Below are 20718 nucleotides of genomic sequence, written 5' to 3' on the forward strand. Positions count from 1 at the left end.
CCAGCCCATGACAGATCGCCATGAGCCACTCAGGTCCATCCTCTAACCAGGTAGATGGTGCATCTTCTCATCAGAGCTGCAGGAAGGTGTGACAGACAAGAACTGATACTCCAGCAGTAGTCCACCACTGCCATACCCACCACTACCTTTCCCCCGCGGAGGGAGCTCTGTGTCAGCTGAGGAGATGTTATCAAGAGGCCAGCTCAGCTAAGCAAGGAAGCAACAGCACAGCTTGAATGTGAAAAGGCAGCATACAGCAAGGGGTGGGCAGAAAGGTTACAAAGGAGGAATTGAGAAACATTGCCTGGGCATGTAGGGACGGCAATTACTGTCAAGGAAGCCAAAGCTCAGACAGAGTTGAGGCTTGCAAGGGATGTCAAGGGCACAAAGAAGAGCTTCTACTGCTATATTAGTGTAAATGGCTGACCAAGGAAAATGTGGGTCCATTGCTGAATGGAGCAGGTGATACAGTGACAACAGACACAGATCACAGCAGGTTCCCACTGCCTTCTTTGTCATCACCAGCAAATTCTGCCAGGGCTCTGCACTTACTGATGGACCTTAAGGAGGAGAGAGGCTAACAGCCGGGGACATTTATATTAAAGAAGCAGGAAAAAAAATACTGCTTACTGATTCTGATTGCAAATATGAGTAATGAAAATACAACACAAATTTAAGCAACACAGAAGATAATTTCTTAGTCCTGAAATAGTGGCAAGATCAAAAATTTCCTTTCTTTAATGAATTTTTAATTCTAGTGCCTACACTAACTTTCTCATTTTGGAGTAAAAGGAAAAAGAGATGACAGGTTTTGAAGCCCTAAAAATCTAGGTCAGTTATCACTCTAGCCATCCAAATACCATATAGGCAGAAAAAAGCAGTGGCAAAACTGATGACCTTTTCCCAAAATGGATGGTGTACCTCTATTCTTTCTAAAGGCAGTAGTACAAGGCAGGTAGTCAGATCCAACCTCATTTGCTGAGCAAATTCAGCTATGTGAAAGGTAACAGTGTCTGTTCCCTCTGTTTTACAACAGAGAGCGAGACTTATTTGAAAAGAAAAAAAGTGCCAGTTAATTTCTTTTCTATACATATAACATTCAGTGTGTATTATACATATCTACAGACACACAGAGACATACTATACTACAGTGTATATATATGTATTTATGTATACACACTGATTATTTAAAGATAATTTTCTTTTTTAATAATACGAAGATGTAGCTGGGCCTTTAAGAACTCTAGACTAACTTTAGAGTTGTTAATCTAAGATCACACACTGAAAAACCTGATGTTTAGTTCAGCACTCAAATAACACGTAACGAGAATCTACCCGTACTTTCAAAGAACCAGTAAGAGCCCCCTTTATACCTAACAATTAAATGATTGATTCCTGTTTTCACTTTTCAGTCCAGTTCCCTCTTTTAGATTCCATTTATTATTTTCTACAGAATAGATTCCCCCAGGCTTTGACTGGGTAAGTAACCTCAACAAGCAGTGGGATGCACAAAAGGCCATCCAGATCCCCAGAAGTGACATACTGATGCATTCTGGATTACCACACATGGCAGAAGCTCAGGAAACACTCACTCTAAAAGGCTACAGAAAGAACAATGTGTGGTGTTAGATAAATGTCTCACACTGAATATGCAGCTGAACATTAGGTCACCCAGCTTTACAAACCAAGCACAAGGCATTGCAGACTTCTGTGATAATTAAACAAAAAGTACTATTCATGTGTAAAAACAATGCTTTCCATCTTGCACCACAGGTGGCAGCGAACAACAAACTCTGATGTTCAGAATGCCTCTTCTATGTGATGAGTTCAGTCTATCCATTCTGCTGTTTTATTATGAAGCTCTTAGGATTCCCCTCAGACAAAGCCAATCTTTTCTTTCCACAATCCCTGTGAATCTTGAGAAACTGAGAGACATAGATAACTTCCCTTTTCCCTACTTTATATTTTCTTACCTTTGCTACAGAAAAAATTCCATTTTACAACAATTCCCCGTGTTGACAAGAGGCACTGATTCCTTTCACCGAGGTCCCCTCAAAGGACAACAGCAGATATCCTTCTCCTGCCTTGAAAATATTATGTGGACATGAAGCACTATTTTTCAGCTGAGTAAGAAATTACTTTGCTCCAGCAATAATACTGCTGTCACTAGACACGCTTCTCCCATTGTTTCCTAGCTCTTGTTAACTTACAAAGAGGCAGACTTACTGAAGCAGTATTGAGCTTGCAGCTCTACATACAGTCTATCATATGTTAAACAACAGTGCCACAGGGCTAATTGTGCCTCAGAAAAAAACCAACAACATTAAATTCTCCAAATTAATGGAAAGCAAGAACAAGAACTAAAAAAATCCCTCTACTGGACTATTTTCCTACATTAATCTGTATTTCCACAGATGGATCAGTGTAATCCTGCATGTACAGACAAATAGAGAGACAGCCCTGCAGAAAGGGATCTGGGGGTTGTGCTGTATGGTAAGCTCAATGAGTCAGCAATGTGCCCTGGTAGCCAAAATGGCCAACTGTATCCTGGGGTGCGTTAAGCACAGTATAGCCAACCTGTTGAAACAAGTGATTGTCCTACTATACTCAGCATTGGTGCGGCCTCCCCTCAAGTACTGAATGCAGTTTTGGGCTTCACAATATAAAAAGGATATAAAAATACTAGAATGTGTCCAAATGAGGGCAACAAAGAATGTGAACAGACTAGAGGGCATGATGTGTGAGGAGCGGATAGGCTATTAGGTTTGTTCAGTTTAGAGGAGACCGAGGGGTGACCTCAGTGCTGTTTACAACTTCCTCATGAGAGGGGCAGAAAGGGTGGTGCTGATCACTGGTGCTTGGTGATAGGATGCTAGGAAATGTCTTAAAGCTGCATCAGGGAAGTTCAGATTGGATATTAGGAAAAAGTTCTTCAGTGAGAGGGTGGTTAAACACTGGAAGAAGTTCCCCAGGAAAGTGGTCATGGTCCCAAGCCTGTCCCAAAAAGTGTGGAGTCAGGAGTTGGACTCGATGATTCTCGTAGATCCCGTCCAACTCCATTCTATGATTCTATAATCTCAGATCCCAACAGCTTAACTAAAATACAAGCTTCATCAGTAGTTTGGCATCCACAGTTTTTCCTAATTAAATTGGATGGAAAAGGAATGAAGGTTAAACAACATAGAGAGTCATGTCCTGCTCTCTGTTTTGCTGAGGTATATCTAGAACAGATGTGAACACAGAAGTTTAAATAGTCAATAATTTTTACTCACTCGACAATCTCGCTGTAGTGTTTTCATTAATGCGCTGTGTGTTTCAGAGTCAAAATACAACCCTTCATGCACGTCTTGCAAGAAATCCAAGTCTTTGAATGTAGGGTTGGACTTCTCCCTCTCTTTTCTTGATGCTCTCCGTTTGTATGTGGAGCCTTTCAAGTCATATGTGAAATGCATTTTCAAGGCTCGTGGCAAAACATTGTTCATTACAACAATTCTAATATTAATGCCTCCTGACTGAACGCAGTACAGCCCATAAAATTTGGGTAGAAGAGTCCTTGGATTCTGGTTCAGGTTCTAAAACGAAAGAGATATTGTTAAATATGTCTATTTTCAATAAACTTCCATGCTTAAGAAAGTTTTTTCAAACCCCAAAGGACATTAACAAAGATCAAGAAAACTGTGCATGTTTTCTTGCTCAGTATAGTTTACTTGACCAGCATAAACACTGCCTTTTTGCCAGGAACTTACATAGGCCAAGACTAGAGCAGTAACTGCATTTATGCCAGATTCTTCTTTCTCACACTCCATGAAAGAGCAAACTAGGCCAAACCTCAAAGCATCTTGAAGATTTAATTTATTTATTCTGACCTGAACAACCTTCAAATTCCACCTGCTGGAAGGCATTTAGGTCAAATGTAGTTCTCAGTACCTTGACTTGGATTCTGAAAAACAGAATCCCTGTCTCCATGAGGCTTTTCAAATTGAGAGTTAGTGCCAAATGACCAAGTTGTCTCCACAGGAAGTGAGGTCATAACAGAACCACAACTGAGCATCAGAACAGAAAAGTGTGAAATAATCCAAATACAACAACAGGCAAAAAATTAGTTAGGAGAGGATAAGAGAGGTGAGAGCACAAATCTTCCTTCTGAATACAACTACTCCCAGTTTTTGGCATGACAAAGCTAGAAGGGCAAAAATTACTTCAAGTCTTAGATGATTATTAAGTCACAACATACAACTATGGGAAGAAAGTACTTTCACAGGAAATACTCAAAGTGATTAAAGTTTTACACTTTGGAAGCTCTTGCATATGGTAGCAGTGAGAATAAAGTTCCCAGAAACAAAGCAAAGCAGCCTTATATTTACTTGTAATAACTCAAACTTATGCTGAACGGATTATCATGATTAGAAACAACAAAAAAAGTACCTGCCACCATTGCTTTTCTGATGCCATCAGTGCATCTTTTTTTTTTAAACAAACAGTGAATCCATGTTGCTTTCATGTAATAATGACAATATTCCTCATTTTTAGTACAAGTGACAGGGTAACTTCTCAAGTGTTTAGTTAAGAAAGCAAAGAAAGAAAAGAAGGTCAATCACAGGTCTAATACTCCAAAGTCCTGCATACCACCCAGAATAATCTCCGTTCATATGTATGAGTGGCTTTTGTTTAAAAAAAAAAAAAAAAAACCAAAACAAAGGAGAATTAATTTCTACTTACTTTGGACCAATGGTTTCCCTTTCTGATGACTGACACACTTAAAACAATACAATCGACTTAGCATTAGCACTCAAAAAGCTCCATTTTAAAATCAAGTTTTGAACAAATGGTATAGATAAAAATATTTTTTACATCATTGTTTTAATACATGAGAAATGGAAATTGGAAGTAATCCAGAAACAAAAGTGAAACTGACCAGTCTAGCTTCTTTGTCCACCCTGAGTGAAATGCAGAGGGTAGACAAACACAAAACGGAGAAAAAAAAATTGAATTAGAAATTTATAAACCTTTTTTTCTTACTAGCTTACTAGAAGCAAAGTTTGGTATCAAATCAGAAGATGACATTCAGCTTCATCTTGAATGCTAAAAGAATAGCAATTATTATCTTAAATATATTCTTGATTTATATGTATTGTTTCTGATGGGTGTGTGGGGTACAAAGTTGAAAGACAGGTAAAAAATGTAAAAAATATTATGAAAGATTAAAAGACAGCAAATGAAACTGAATCTTCAGAAGTATGACATGAAACAGGAAAAATACAGGTAAAACATAGTCTTCAATTACTTACCATATAATAACCTGGCAAGAGCTTCTGAAGAAACTCAGCTTCTTTGTGTTGAACAGTTTTGATGATGAACTCGTCATCACCAGTTACAAAAAATAAGGATCCACTGGCCCCTGGGTTGGATAATTCAATTAAAGGCTCACTGCAGATTGAGTACTAGAAGAGACAAAAATTGTTTTTCACTGCCAACGTTACTCAAACATAAGTTTAATACAGAGAACTGGAGATTCAAATAGGCACAGCAGAATCATGGAGCTTATTCTTTGGTCTTCAACTGCAGCAACTCTACTACTGTACAGCATGCTGGGTTACAGTAATTTGGCTGAAATTTGGCAGGGCAGTTGTTACACTACACTCTGCCCAGGACACAGTGCACAACCACGGAAGAGCAGTTGGCAGCCGAGCGTACAGTCCCTCCTCAGGTCCCACTGCACCAGCTGAACTTTCCCTGGAGTGAAGCAAGTGGTTGAGGTGGAGAGAGTCCATTCCCACACCATCAGCATTGCAAATTCTTGAGTCAGAAGCCTTAAGATGACATTTTCACTGCAACTGTTCACTTTTTGTAGCCATTTATGAAGCACATACAGGAACATGTTAGACAAACACATTGAGAGTGGAAGTTTCTCACTATAGACAAATAGGCTAGTCCTGTGAAATTGGGATTGAAACCATTAGAATAATAATAATCTCGGTACAGCTGCTAATGTAGTTTTACCAACTGAAAACTGCTTGAAAGAGAAAAACTAAATATTAGTAAGTAGGAAAAATTGGAGGACCATTATTTTGGATGCTTAGACAGGCTTTCTCTTCCTCAGGGATACAGTAATAATTATGATCACGTTAAGGAGGAAAAAGACACCAAGGAGTATTCTTTACTAGTAGAACCAGATCTCACCCAGAGGCCAATGTACATTTATTAAATTTCCATTAATTCACACTTCATGCTTCATTCAGACTAAACAGAGGAGGCATTAAGCTCAAAAACATAGAAAAATCTTTTTATATTAAACTCAAGAGCTATTAAAATATAATACCATTAAACTTTCATTCACACACTCTTTTCCTTTGTTACATATCATCAGTTTTACTCACTTGGAGATTTACTGTACAGTCCAATACTTTAAGGCTTCAATCTTCAAAAGAAACAAAATTACACAGGAGATGAATTGTGAGTAGCGTAAGCACCAGGGAAGTATTCTTAGCGGTGCAGTATGTCTTCTGGTCTTCCCAGAACAAAAGGAATAACTGTTTCAGTAATGAGTATCTGGTTTATTGGGTCACTGCCTGAGAAGATTTGAGCCATTCCCAAGAAAAAACAGTTTTGTTTGCTGAAAACAACTTTCATTACATTCAACTGGAGTCTTGCCATTGATTTCAGCAGGTGGCGATAGCAAAGGAAAGTGACACAAGAAAATCTAATAAATATGTTCTTTTGTGAGCATTTCCTATGGACTCAAACCACTGCCTTAATGCATTTTCTTACTGCAGCTCCAGCTGAGCCTTTTCCCATGCTTGCAATTTTGAAGAGACTTTTGCATGCTATAAAAATGTTTCCTGTTTCTCCTCCTGCTTCTCCATTTCACTCAGTTCCAGTTAATATGAGAGACCTTTCCTATTAATCCTATAGTTGCAACTGTCCCCAGATAGAATAGCAATACTGGTCCGTAACACTACAGACCTTCAGAGCAAATAAGGAGTTGTATTGCAACCCGTGCACTTTTCTTGCCAAAATATAAAAAGCTTCATGAGTAATTGTCATTGTTGTAAGCATTTGAAAACAAATATCCTAAACATTAAAGCTCAATAAACCAGTATAGCATAAGCACAAGTTATTTACCTACACTGTGTGTGGGTCACTTTACAGCTGAGTTCTTGTAAAATAAAAGTCCACCAACCAAGTGCTATACAAAAAAACCAGCTAATTTTGACTGAACACTTATGAAAGCCAAATCAAAACTGAAAAGTAAGAAAATCCCCAAACCCCTGACAATTAAGTACTTTATGATTAAGAAGTTTCCCTGCAAAATACCAGTACTCCATGGGGTTTTCAGTGACAATTTAATTCTACCAGCTGTTGAAATGTATTTACCCTCATTATCCAGTCTGACTCCTACAGCGCATTATCACTCAACCTCCTTGGAAAAGGTGAAACTGTAAGTCTTCGGGCTTTGCCATTTCAAATTAACAGTGTACATTCACATATACTTGCTGTAATTTCTCCTCTTTTTACTTTAATTCCTTTCCCTTCAGCCACAGTTGGACCATCACTTGGCATGTTGTTACAGTAAAGTGTTTTAGATACTGAATTGGAATTACAGTCAGTACATGACAGATCCAGATTTCACAGAAACAAGATGGACTGTTCAGCCAGAACCCTGCTGACACATGCTATTGGGAGCAAACTCTTAACCAGATGTTTTGGTCATAACCAATTGGAAAAGGGTCCCAAATTAAAAATAGTTTTGTTTTATGATCATAGTACGCCTCTGATCACATCTGCTCTAGACTGCATGGGACTGCAACCTGCTTTGACTGCAAGCAAAGCAATGCCCATTTAGAATCAGAAACAACAGAAATGGATTCTAACATGCTTGCAGAGTGAGTAGAACATACCTTGCTGTGCCAAGAGGAAAAAGAATCTGCACCAAGTTGCCTTTACTGGGAATTTCCCTCAGGGATTAGTCATTTGTAGCTGAGTGTCAGAAATCTCCGACCAACAGCAAGCAGTCTTTCTGTAATCTTTACTTTATTCTACTGCACATGCTTCCTTAGATGGAATACAAGTTGCAGGTGACAATAGCTTTACTCTAGGAAGTACAGTCTTTTTAGCAGCTGGCAACACAGCCTGCATACTTGTCTTTTGTCAAGTCCATATAAGGAGATAGACAAACAACATATTACATAGTGTCACCACTGTCCAACCACTCAGTAGATAAGGAATTGCCTGGATGGTTGCACCCAAAGAGTTGTGGTCAATGGCTCAATGTCCAAGTGGAGACTAGTGACAAAAGGCACTCCTCAGGAGTCGGTATTGTGACCACCACTGTTTAATATCTTTGTCGGAGATATGGACAGTGGGACTGAGTGCACCATCAGCAAGTTTGCTGACGACACCAAGCTGTGTGGTGCCATCAACACGTTGGAGGGAAGGGATGCCAGCCAGAGGAACCTTGACAGGCTTGAGAGGTGGGACCATGCAAACCTCGAAGTTCAACAAGACCAAGTGCAAGGTCCTGCATATGGGCTGGGGCAATCCCAAGCACAAATACTGGGCGGAGAATGGATTGAGAGCAGCCCTGAGGAGAAGGACTTGGGGGTGCTGGTTTTTGACGAGAAACTCAACATCACCTGGCAATGTGCACTTGTAGCCCAGAAAGCTAACCATATCCTGGACTGCATCCAAAGCAGCGTGACCAGCAGGTCGAGGGAGGGGATTCTCCCCCTCTACTCTGCTCTGGTGAGATCCCCCCTGCAGTACTGCCTTCAGCTCTGGGGTCCCCAACACAAGAAGGACATGGACCTGTTGGAGCGAGTCCAGAGGAGGGCCATGAAGGCGATCAGAGGGCTGGAGCACCTCTGCCATGAGGACAGGCTGAGAGAGTTGGGGTTCTTCAGCCTGGAGAAGAGAAGGCTCCAGGGAGACCTCAGAGCAGCCTTCCAGTACCTAAAAGGGGACTACAAGAAAGCTGGGGAGGGACTTTTTATAAGGGCGTGGAGTGACAGGACAAGGGACAATGGCTTTAAATTGGAAAAGGGAAGATTTAGATTAGATATTAGGAAGAAATTCTTCACTAGGAGGGTGGGAGGCACTGGAACAGGTTGCCCAGAGAAGCTGTGGATGCCCCATCGCTGGAATTGTTCAAGGTCAGGTTAGATGAAGCTTTGAGCAACCTGGTCTAGCGGAAGGTGTCCCTGCCCAGGGTAGGGGGGCTGGAACTGGGTGGTCTTCAAGGTCCCTTCCAACCCAAACCATGCTATGATTCTATGATTTATAAAACATTAACCCAACGGCACTTCCTTGCTCCTAACATCTGTAATTCAAAGGAATGATCTGTTTTCATATCTAACTATTGTCATGGGGGCTAGTAATACAAAATCCATACATAGTACTAAAGAACTAAAATCAGACACTCACATTCAACCTAAATAAAAGCAAAACCAGCTAAGTTATGCTTTTAGGCTCATTGTCTAAGAAGGAAAAAACCCTTTATAAGACATCTGAACACAACAGAAGTCGTGAACTAAATATATTAAGTAATGTTTCAGCACCATTTAATCAATTTTTCTTTTTTATTCATTCAAGCTCTTTCAAATCCTTTTGGTTTTAAAGAAACAGTTACCAATAATGGAACAAAAAGATCTAAAAACTCATTCAATAGAAGTTAAAAATAAAATTCCAATGTAAAAAATTGCTTATTTGTACCAGGACTCTGGTTTGTTGGGTGGACTGGCATGAGACAAACTGCACATGAAACAAATATCAAGAAAACAATTCAGCTCTTTGCTTTCACACTACCCTTCCAAAAACAGAACTACAGGAGGAGTAAAATAGTAGATCCTCATCCCTGGCAGTGCATAAAGTGGTTCTACCAAGTAAAGCCTGCTTTCATGATGGCAGCAAATGCATTCTTTTCTTCTCACACAAACAGTTGAATATTGAGAAGGAATAAGTCTTCAAACTATAAAATACAGAGAAGAAAGCAGATATTCTAAAATGCTTCTTTTTTTAGCCCGCCACCCACTTTTCTCAAGGCTAGATTGGAACATTTGCAGACAAACACCTATTTAATGAAGTGAATAAATAACACAAATAACACAAGGGCACTTTATTAAGAATGAATTGGTAGAAGTCACCCAAGTATTGATTATAACTTCTCTAGAATCAATGACCTGAATGAGCAGTAATACTCAAGTCACTCTAGTCAATTAACAAGGCAAGTTTTTATATGAATCATCTCAAAGATGAAGAACTAAAATTTTCATAAAACACTAAAAATTTTCAGTAGCTACAAACCACTCCACACACAAAATTTACTACCCATTTGGGCACCACTAGAGCATCCTCTTCCGTCACTATGAAACTAGTACACTTCATAATTATTTGTAACTCAAAGAAAAACTGCAAGCTCTTACCAAGTAATCATCAGGCTTGATACCAAAAAGTTCTCTGAAATAGCGGAATGCAAGAGGCGCATACGTCTTAAATCTGAAGTCAGGGTAATGATGAGCAGGGGTGAGATTGCTCCCTTCACTGAAAACAAAAACAAAAATAAACCAAACCCAGTTATTACTGAGCAATTTTTAATGACTTCCTTCTTGCAGCTAGTTTTACTGTAAAGCCGCCTAACTCAACCGTTGGCCTTCTCAGACAAGACTCATAAACGCAGATAAACTGCCCTATCACGATTAATCAGTATAATAGAAATGTCTGTGAGAGACAGAATACTGCCAGCAAATTAATTTCTCCCGCCTTAAAAGAAATGACTATTTTCACTACCCATATCCATTTGCATAAAGATCAGTTTTAAACTAATGCTACAATTTCTGATACCCCTCCAAGGCAAGCCAGTCCAATAGCCTACTGGTGCAGAAGAGTCACTCTCACCTCATGTAAGCTCTTGCAAAAAGTTTGGAAGTCAATGCAGCACAACAACTTCACACTAGCTTGGTGACTTGAACGGGTTTGCAGGGGAGTCAGATGGATACCAAAGACAGCACAACACAGAGGGCAGAACCGTATGGCCAGAGCAGGGGGAAGGAAGCAGTAGGAAGGAAGCATGTTTTTTGATGCCAGCACACACTGAGTAGCTCAGCCTTATTTATGAAACAGCATCCTCAGCGTTAGTCTCTTCTGCAGGCTAACTGCAGTTACGGTATCTCTCTCTTTCTTGCTAGTACAGTCCAGAACTGGGAAGCCACTCTGACTTTGCTGACCTTAAAGTGGTTTTCTGTTTGTCTGCCTGTCACATAATGTATTTTACCCCACCTCCATCTACAACAGCACCAGCTTACATGTTCAATATGTTCAGTTGGTTAAACAGGAACACAGGGTACAGTCCCTTTGGGGAATTCTGGAAAATGGTACGCAGTTATATGCAAGATACAGATTCAAAGTAGAAGAGGCACAGACAAAGACTACCAGACTGAGCAGACTGCAAGGCAGTTTTTCTTAAAGGGGAAAAGCCAAAAAAAAAAAAAAAAAAAAAAAGAGTTTACATGATGTAAACCAAAGGAAAAGGTCAGCATCACATGCTGCCAGAAGAAAAAAATATACGAAAACTGTCTGTGGATTCACTTATGACGGAAACTAAAAGGCAGCTTTTAAGTGGAAGAGTAAAGTTCTCCAGTATGATTTTAACACAAACAAGAAGAGCTTTAAGACGAAGTCTGGTCAGTCTCTGAATGGTCTGATAAATAGATAAGAACAATATCCACAGTGGCTGAAATCAGCTCTTACAGCACTTCTTTACTCATTTACCCTAATTAAATTATTCAGAAATGCAGCATGTACCTCTATGTTTGTCAGTAAGAATATCCAAAGTATACGAAAAAGAAAAAAAAAAAGAAAAAAGCTACAAATTCACATAAATATGAAAAGGAATAAACTCTAAGCAACACTCCTGCAAAGATTAAATTAAATATCACAAAAATATTTAAGAGCTTTGATGCTGTACAATTAATGGTTGTCATATGAACTTGTCACCTTCCATTAATAACAATTTGATAACAATAGAAGCCTACCCAACCCACCTAGCTGCCTCTGCATGCTTACCATCAAAACCCAACAGAACTGAACTGCTGCTAATTAAACAGTGTGAGCTGGTGAACAAGCTTTCTCAGGCTCTAGAAATGCATATACCTTAGACTCTAGAACAGAAGAAGAAAGGAGGGAAAAAAACAACCTGATTTCTCTCTGGAAATCACAAATAAAAAGATGGTTGTGGATGACCAAGGTTACATACGAAGACTTTAGCACTCCAAGAAGCAGCAGTATGCTAAATCACACAGTTAACAGCTACTGAAGGCTACCCAGTCTTAATGAACTTGTCTAATCACTTTATAGTCTACCATATATATTTAAGTCAAGCCAATCATATCTATGTAACACCTGAATACACAGACATTTTCTGATGATGGTGATTTTTCTGATGAGTATTTCACAACCAACCGGAGATGCCATCAAAGCAAAGGATCTCAGAGTACTTCAAAAACAGTTTGTCTACATAACCACACAAATATCCAGGTTATCCAGATATCAAAAAAATATCTGTTTACCAAGAATTTGACAGTAACAGAAGTAGCTAGGATCAGTAATTCACAATAAAAATGTTTTTGGTTTTGTTGCTACAGCATCTCCATTTCAAATACTGTTTGTTTTGCAAACAGAAACAACTTCTTGCTATCTGTGCTATCACTCTACTCACAAACCATAAAAAGTGTGTCAAAACTTGAGTCATCCTGTGCATTGCTGCAAACAAAGCACCAAAGAATAGCAGCAATGCTTTATCAAAGGTTTCAGGGCACTTTCTCATCTGCCTTGTGAAACTGCCCAAGTAGAAACAAAAACAGTGGTATAAGTTACAAAACAACTAAGCATTAGTGTGAACATTTGAGTACTATTCACATGGAGCCTGCAGAGCATTCTATACTTCTTTAATTACAAAGACGGTACTTGGCCCATCAGGTAACCTACGGTACGGGGCTGGTACAAAGATATTTCCAAGGGCAAGTGGAAATTTTCCTCACTTTTCTAAATCAGTCCTGAAAAACATACCAGAAAACAGTTCACTTCAGTTTTAGATGTAGGTTAAAACACAGACTAGATAAAATATGTCCAGGGTTTTACTTTTCTTAGTATTTTTGAATACTTAATTGGGCCACCATCCAAATGCTATCATAATACAATATTAAGCATTTGACATTAAATAACAGAAAACTCGGAATAATATTTCATTAGCATCACAAGAAAGCAATCTGTAATTGAACCAGTTTGCTGTACAGATCACTGTAGCTGCAGGGTGCATAAAGGTCAACAGCATCTAATAGCCTTACTAGTTAAATTAGAAACCATAGCAAGTATTCTCAATATGCAGGGTCTAGACCCTGAAAATAAAGTGTATTAACAAGGGAAGTGCACAAAACTGATTAACAGCTTGCTGTAAAAAGGCTGAACTCACAGCTGTGCTTAGCAGCAGCCTCCATCTAAGAAAAAAAAAAAAAGAGATGGAGCCTGAAACATACTGCCTTGCTCCAAATTCTCTGCATTTCTGAAGCTGCATACAACTGACTGGCCAAAGCTAGCTGACAGAATAGAGCAGCTTCTGTTTGGTTTCTCAAGCATCATCATAGGAATTGTGTCTACTTAGTATATGTCTGCTGAAGGAGCTTAGCAGGCTGCTCATACTGCCAACTCACAGGCAGCTGCACAGCTCCATGGCCCAGAGACCAGCTTAAGCCACCACTGCCTGACTTATTCGCTCAGCAAGCAGCCTTTCTAACCATGGCCACATTACTTGGAAGCCAGCTGCACACCTGAATCAAACAGCTGTCAAAACATTGCTGCAGCCACATTGCACAAATGACTGATTTGGAGACAAAACGTGCCACCAAGAAATGAACTGGATCCAACCAAAGAAGTCAGGGGCATAGAGTGTGTGAGAAACACTCACCTATGTAGTTTTTAAGAGAGGACAAAATCCGTGGAGCAAAGTTTTATTTCAGCACCAGGTGCACAGGAGACCACCTCCATGATTCTGCTGCATGCACACTGGTTGGTCTCACTTCCACATATTTATTTAGGACAGTCATTCATATTCATACCATTTCTCGGAAGTCTTATCCATATTCAAATGATTTCCCCGAAGTTACTTACATCTATACTCTCCCACTTGTGTCTGCGCACTGTTCTGTAGGGGTCTTCTTTGAGGGTCATGGGGTGAAGGCTCAAAGTGGAACTCCTTATTCTGGCGCCTGCACTCTATTGTTTCGGTTATATTGTGAACCCAAGTTGACAGTTAATCCTTTCTTTCTTCCATATAAGGGCAGGAAGGTGACAACCAGGTAGAGACTAATCATGGCTAGGATAAGTGGTGTCAGCCAAAGCAACTTAACCCTATAGCCGAACACACATTACCCTGTCTCCGTCCTCAGACCTGGGTACCTGGAAACTTACGTTCTTTCCAACTGCCTATCTGTTACGGCCTAGGCAAAACTACAATATTATTTATCACAAGTGTAATGCAGGAAGGGGAGCACAAGCTCCACAAGGCTCAGTCATATGACAGAGCGTAGAGAGCACAGGCAGGATGCACAACCTTCCCACTGAACCCTCCAGCCCCTGCTGCAGCAGTACCAGCACCAGGTAAGTAACTCCATTGCTGGATTTCCAAAGCAGTGTTTAAAAGCCAGAAGAAAGGTTACTTGGGAGTAGTTACCCCTGCTGTTTCACCCTATTCAGGGAGCTGGGCAGGGACTTCAGACACTATCTTCAGAATCATCTGGGTCACTGCAGACTGCATTTATTTCTCAGTCCAAGGAGCACATTTGCATAGTGCCATTTAAACTCAATCTGGACCATGGCTCTCAATGAACTTCTCTATAGAATCACTAGTAATACCTCACTTAGTTCCCAAAAGCAACGTGTTATAAACTCCTGGGCAGCCCGAAGAGAAAGGGATGAAGAGGATGCCACAATATAAAGCAGAAAGTGACAAAGGCCCTTTTCCACCACCTCCACCACTACAATGTACAAATGAAAGCAAGCACCTTTGCAATTCAAATCCACCCACTGTACAGAGACACTTGTATTTCATTCAAGGTCACTTCCTAAAAGAAACACCTAAATGAATCTGGGCTAAACACTGGCCAATTTAACCCAGTTACAAAGTAACTGTGGCCCAGGCATAACCTGCAATCCATGGACTTACTCCTGATTTACATCAGTAGCTCCACAATAATCAGGGCAGTTATGTTCAGGTCTGAAATGACCACATTTTTTCCCTGGCATTTTTCTCTCTCCTTCATGAATCCTGAACACCGCTGGAAGTCTTTTGCCATGGTTACCAAAGCTGAGGTACAGGCAGTGCTGAGGTTTACTTCCAGGACTAAGAGATACACAGAGACTATTTATCTTCTGCAACTGATAAAATTTATAAACAACTGTTGACCATTTTTCCGTAACAGTAAAAGGGCAGAGACAACACTACTTTGCTCTCTGGCTTGCATGCTGCTGTTTCATTGCATTTCTACGAGCTCAGGTCTATTTTATCACTGCCACCATAACAGTGGTCCTATTGCTGTCAAAGTTGCAGGTGTGCCTATGACTGCAAAACAGCTGTCATCTCACCTCACTGCCAGACCCAGATGAGGTGAGCTGGACACAGGAAAAACATGGCAGGAAGGTGGAGCAGGACAGCTTGCGAAGAGGCAGGTTTGCTGTGAATTGGCCACAATGAAGGGGAAGTTCAGCTAATAGCCTGCTTGGAGTTGCAGCTGAATTATGCATACTCAAAGCAAGTGGAAAAATGCTGTTCCTTGCTTGCTATGCACCTGCTTTCAGCATCACACTTGCTGCACTATCAGGTTCTCCTCCAGCTCCGGACATCTAGCAAAAAGCTTACTTAACTTCGGCTTGCTCAAGGGTGGTTCCAGGTAGAAGCCAGCCCACTGGACCTGCTAGTGTAACTAATATCAACCAATTGCTTTCAACCCAGACCAATCCAAAGGGGAAAAAAAAAGTCATTAAAGTAAGGACTTTTAACAATACTGCCTTCACATGTACATACCTTGCTAGGAAAAAGTAAAGAGGACCTGAGGTACACCTTGGGAGCGCAGCCCTATCTGGAAAGAACATGCAACTTTAGCTTTTTACTTTCGATTATGGTAATGAAGCTACCTATAGATATAACTCAGGAGTGATCTACATAATACCATCATGGAACACTCAACGTCCCAACACCCTCAACCAGCAAGAAAGAAGCCTGTATCATTATGTGCAATCCTAAATTATTACAATTTATGCAAACTAATACCACTTTGGATTGAAACTGTTTTAGATAAATGAATGTGCATGTTACATTGAGACATAGGAAGGACCTGAAATTTGACATTTCTGTGCATTAGCATAAGAAATTAAGTGCATAGTTTTGAGAGATTGCTACGGAGAGCCAATTTTTAGTTTCACAGAGAATGTTATCAGCAAGTGCTCTTTCTAGGGAGGCTCTTTGTTACAGTCAAGATGACTCACTCTTATATACTCCTGCTTACTACACAGCTATGCAAAAAAAAAAAGCTATGCTGCTCTGGCCATTACTTTCATTTGTCTAATTTTCCTCATATGATTTATTTATTTATAGGAAACTGTCCAGAAAGGTGCTACTAAAGCTTTTATAATACATTTTATGTTAGTGCAAACAGGCTATTCTTTCTGCCTTTGTTTTCTTTTTAAGCCAGAAGAGATCTCTCCCAGCTGTCCCTTAAAACCAACACAAAACACGGAAATTTCATTTCTGAGTGTATATGCATGTAAGTGTCACAGGAGAGAAGACATATGCAAAGCTATGGGCTACAAACCATTTTATTTTACTTGTTCCTTTAAAATTATGTTAAAAAGGATAGAGATTACATTTTTTTCCAAAACTGTGCTATGTAATAAAACAGTTTTAGTACATATCGTTCATCAAATTTCCATGAACAACAAAGCTGGTATCACAGCCAAACAAACTACAGAAGCCTGCATCACTGTCATAGTCGCACATTTCACAGATACGATGGCTCACTCCCTCTCACTCCTTTTTCAGATATAAAAACTTTGTCACATGAAATGCAAATTTCTCAGCTGTAATTTGGATTTTTTAAACAAACAAAATTCTATGATTACAGTGTATGAAAACATGCATATAGTTAACTTCTCCATATTTACCTAATCTACAAAGCTACAAAACTGCACAAACCTTACAGTTAACACCAGAACAAGACTATGAATAAGCTCAGTTACTAGGAACTAAAGAATGTGATGTAAAAGCTTCATTTCATATAAGAAATACATTTTATCCTTCTTAAAGGATATCTCACAGTTCAGAGGAAAACAGGAGATGAATCATGCAAATTTACATGAGATCAACTATGAAGTGTACAATTATTTTGTACATTGTCATTTTGTTTTCGTGACTTTAGTAATTTTTAAGGATTGTAAATTATTACAAACAGTTCATGAAGTAGTATTCAAACTGCACATGAACAAAACTTTGAAAATTCATATAAAGCATTCCCAAATGCAGGGAATACTGCTTACATAGCATGTCCTTATGGAAGTGAAGGGTACTACTGCTACTTCGCACTTCTAAGAACCCAGGAAACACTGAACAGAGCAAATCATCCTGGTTTTGAGATATATTTTTCCTAAACCTTCTTTGTCCATTCCTAGCATACGTAACTTGGAAAAGTTACATGGCATTGTACTTCAGCTTCTGAACCCTCAAAATGAGTATGGCCCTGATTTCTCTCATCCACATAACTGTATTACTATAAATTCTATACCATCAACTTGGCAGTGATACACACTGAGATGGCCAAATGCAAAGCAGTAACCGTGCACAACCTGTAGCCAGCTCGTAAAAGCTTAGCCTCATCACAGGCTAAAGTCCTGGCTAGAATTTTATAGTGTAGTATAAATTCTTACTCTTAACACTGCAAGACTTGGATTTTCATAGATTTTGGCAACACCTCAACAAAATGGGAAGTAGTATTGTCAGTTTTTAGAAACTAAACTGAAACTAAACAAATATGAGTATTGGACATAATACTTAGTTGCCTATAGATCTACAAATCATTTCCAATTGTAATTAACAGCTCCTTTAATTCAAAGTGTCACAATTACTTTCCTCCTCTAGAAGTGACAAGTCTCAAATCTTCAGTTGAAGTGTGATCTTTCCAGTTTTCTCCCTACTGTCATTTTCAATGACAATATGAAGACAGGACAATTTTCAAGTTCTTACACATTCAATTTAACCTGATTTCATTATAACTGGAAAACAATCCTTGTTTGAAATATCTAGTTAGAGTTTCATTATGAAATTCCATTGAAAATAAATTGAATAGGCTTGTCCTTACCTTGGTAGGAAGACACTTTCCACTACATAGAAGTCTTGCATAAGAACATCTCTGTCTGGTTTTGATGTAAGGTTTCCTACTGTGTATCCTATTCCCAGCTGGATAGCACCTTTAATAGCTGAGGATGCAGTCTGTGTAGAAAGTAAGAATTCAAGCATGAATTTGCTAAAAATAGATTTCTGATCTTCATCAGCAACGTTACATGCTAAACTCAAAAATTATTATTTTTGTAATAACAATACCACGTCATCTTTACCTCCTAGACCTCAGAGAGATGATTGCTTTTCAATTAAAAGATTTAAAAGAAACACTACGTTGTAGCAAAAGCTACAAAAATCAATTCTCTGGTTGTATAGATTGAGACTTTTCAAATTGCCCAAATAATTCAGACATTGGGTTCTAACTAATCATAGCATACCAGGTTGGAAGGGCCCTCAAGGATCATTTGGTGCAACCTTTCTTGGCAAAAGCACAGTTTAGACAAGATGGCCTGGCATCCTGTCCAACCGAATCTCAAAAGTGTCCAGTGTTCAGGAATCCACCACTTCTCTGGGGAAATTACTGCAATAGCTGACTGTTCTCATGGTGCAAAATTTCCCTTGTGTATCCAATCAGAAACTCCCCAGGAGTAACTTGTATCCATTACCCCTTGACTTTTCCATATAACTCGTGGTAAAAAGGGAGTCTCCTTTTCCTTTGTAGCCACCCTTTAAATACTGTAACATAGTGATAAGGTCTCCTCTAGGCCTTCTTGAATTATTCAAGGCTGAACAAACCCAGGTCTCTCAGCCTTTCCTCATATGGCAGGCTTCCCAGTCCTTTGATCATTTTTGTGGCCCTTCTCTGGACCCTCTCCAGCCTGTTCACATCTTTTTTGTATAGTGGGGACCAAAATTGAGCACAGTATTCTAGGTATGGCCTGAGAAGTGCCGAGTAAAGTGGGCTAATGACTTCTTTATCTCTGCTGGTGATGCCCTTGTTGATGCAACCCAGCATCCTGTAGGCTTTCTTTGTTGCAGCAGCACACTGTTCACTCTTACTGAGCTTGTCCACCAGGCCCCCCGCCGGTCCCTTTCCACAGAGGTGCTTCCCAGTCAGTTGTATCCCAGCCTGTGCTGCACTCCTGCATTATGTTTTCCCAGGTTTTCCTCGACCTTACATTTATCTTTGCTGAACTTCATAAGGTTCTTGTTAGCCCACTCTTCCAGTCTATCCAGGTCTTCCCGCAGGGTGGTCCTCCCCTCCAAAGTGTATGCTTCCCCACTCAGTTTGGTATCATCAGCAAACTTCATCAGGGTACAATTGACCCCATCATCCAGATCACTTAATGAAGATATTAAATAGCGTTGGGCCCAGTATCGGTCCTTGGGGGACGCCATTTGTGACAGGTTGACAGTCTGAAAAGGAGATATTCACCACCACCCTCTGGGTATGGCCTATCATCCAATTCCCCACCCACCACACAGACCACTTGTCTAGACCATAACACATCACTTTCTGTAGGAGCACGCTATTGGAAACCAAATCAAAAGCCTTGGAGAAATCCAGATAGACAATGTCCACTGCTTGCCCCACATCAATTGAGCAGGTTACTTTGTTGTAGAAGGAGACCAGGTTTGTCAAGCAAGATTTGCCCTTGGTGAATCCATGGTGGCCTTTCCCAATCACATGCTTCATTTGAATTGTGATAGCCCCCAGGAGGATTTGTTCCATAACCTTCCCAGGGACTGAAGACTAATAGGCCTGTAATTTCCTGGATCCTCCTTTAAGCCTCTCTTGTAGATAGGGGTGACATCAGCCTTCTCCCAGTCTTCTGAGATGTCCCCCAATCTCCATGACTTCTCAAATATTATGGAAAGTGGCCTTGCAACATCAGTTAGCTCTCTTAACACCCTTGGGTAGATATTGTCAGGGCCCATCAATTTGTAGGGATCAAGCTCCTGCAACAGTTCACATACCAACTCTTCCTTCACTGACATAGGTCTGTGTTTGCATCAACCTGGATTTTTGCTCACAAGGCCTGGGGCCCAACAGTGCTGGTAAAGACAGAGGTGAAGTGTTGAGAATCTCTGCCTTTTCAGTATTGTTGGTGACTAATTCACCTCTCCTGTTTAAGAGTGGGCCAATATTTTCCTTCTGTTTCTGCTTGTTGTTTAGGTACCTGAAGAACCCTTTCTTGTATTTTTTGACATCTCTTGCCAATTTCAATTCAAGCTGAGCTTTTGCTTTTCTAACTGCACCTCTGCACACCCTGGCAACGACCTTGTAGTTCACAACAGGAATTCATCCTCTTTTCCATCTCTGGTACGCTTCTCTTTTGGTT

General features: G+C 40.0%; 1 protein-coding gene across 1 annotated transcript in view; it reads right to left on the reverse strand.

Moving 5' to 3' along the window:
* The window catches only part of PIP5K1B (phosphatidylinositol-4-phosphate 5-kinase, type I, beta), a gene marked incomplete at its 3' end in the record, with an annotated part of 47190 nt that overhangs the window by 12213 nt on the left and 14259 nt on the right, over positions 1–20718 (reverse strand). Inside the window, exons 3-6 of the mRNA XM_009703868.1 lie at positions 18396–18526; positions 10419–10536; positions 5289–5441; positions 3273–3572 (exon numbers count right to left, since the gene is read on the reverse strand). Of these exons, the coding sequence (XP_009702170.1) occupies positions 3273–3572; positions 5289–5441; positions 10419–10536; positions 18396–18526 (702 nt within the window). The remainder of the gene's footprint in view (positions 1–3272; positions 3573–5288; positions 5442–10418; positions 10537–18395; positions 18527–20718) is intronic.

This window comes from Cariama cristata, unplaced genomic scaffold, assembly GCF_000690535.1.
Source record: "Cariama cristata isolate BGI_N322 unplaced genomic scaffold, ASM69053v1 scaffold9837, whole genome shotgun sequence".
Lineage (NCBI taxonomy): Eukaryota > Metazoa > Chordata > Aves > Cariamiformes > Cariamidae > Cariama > Cariama cristata.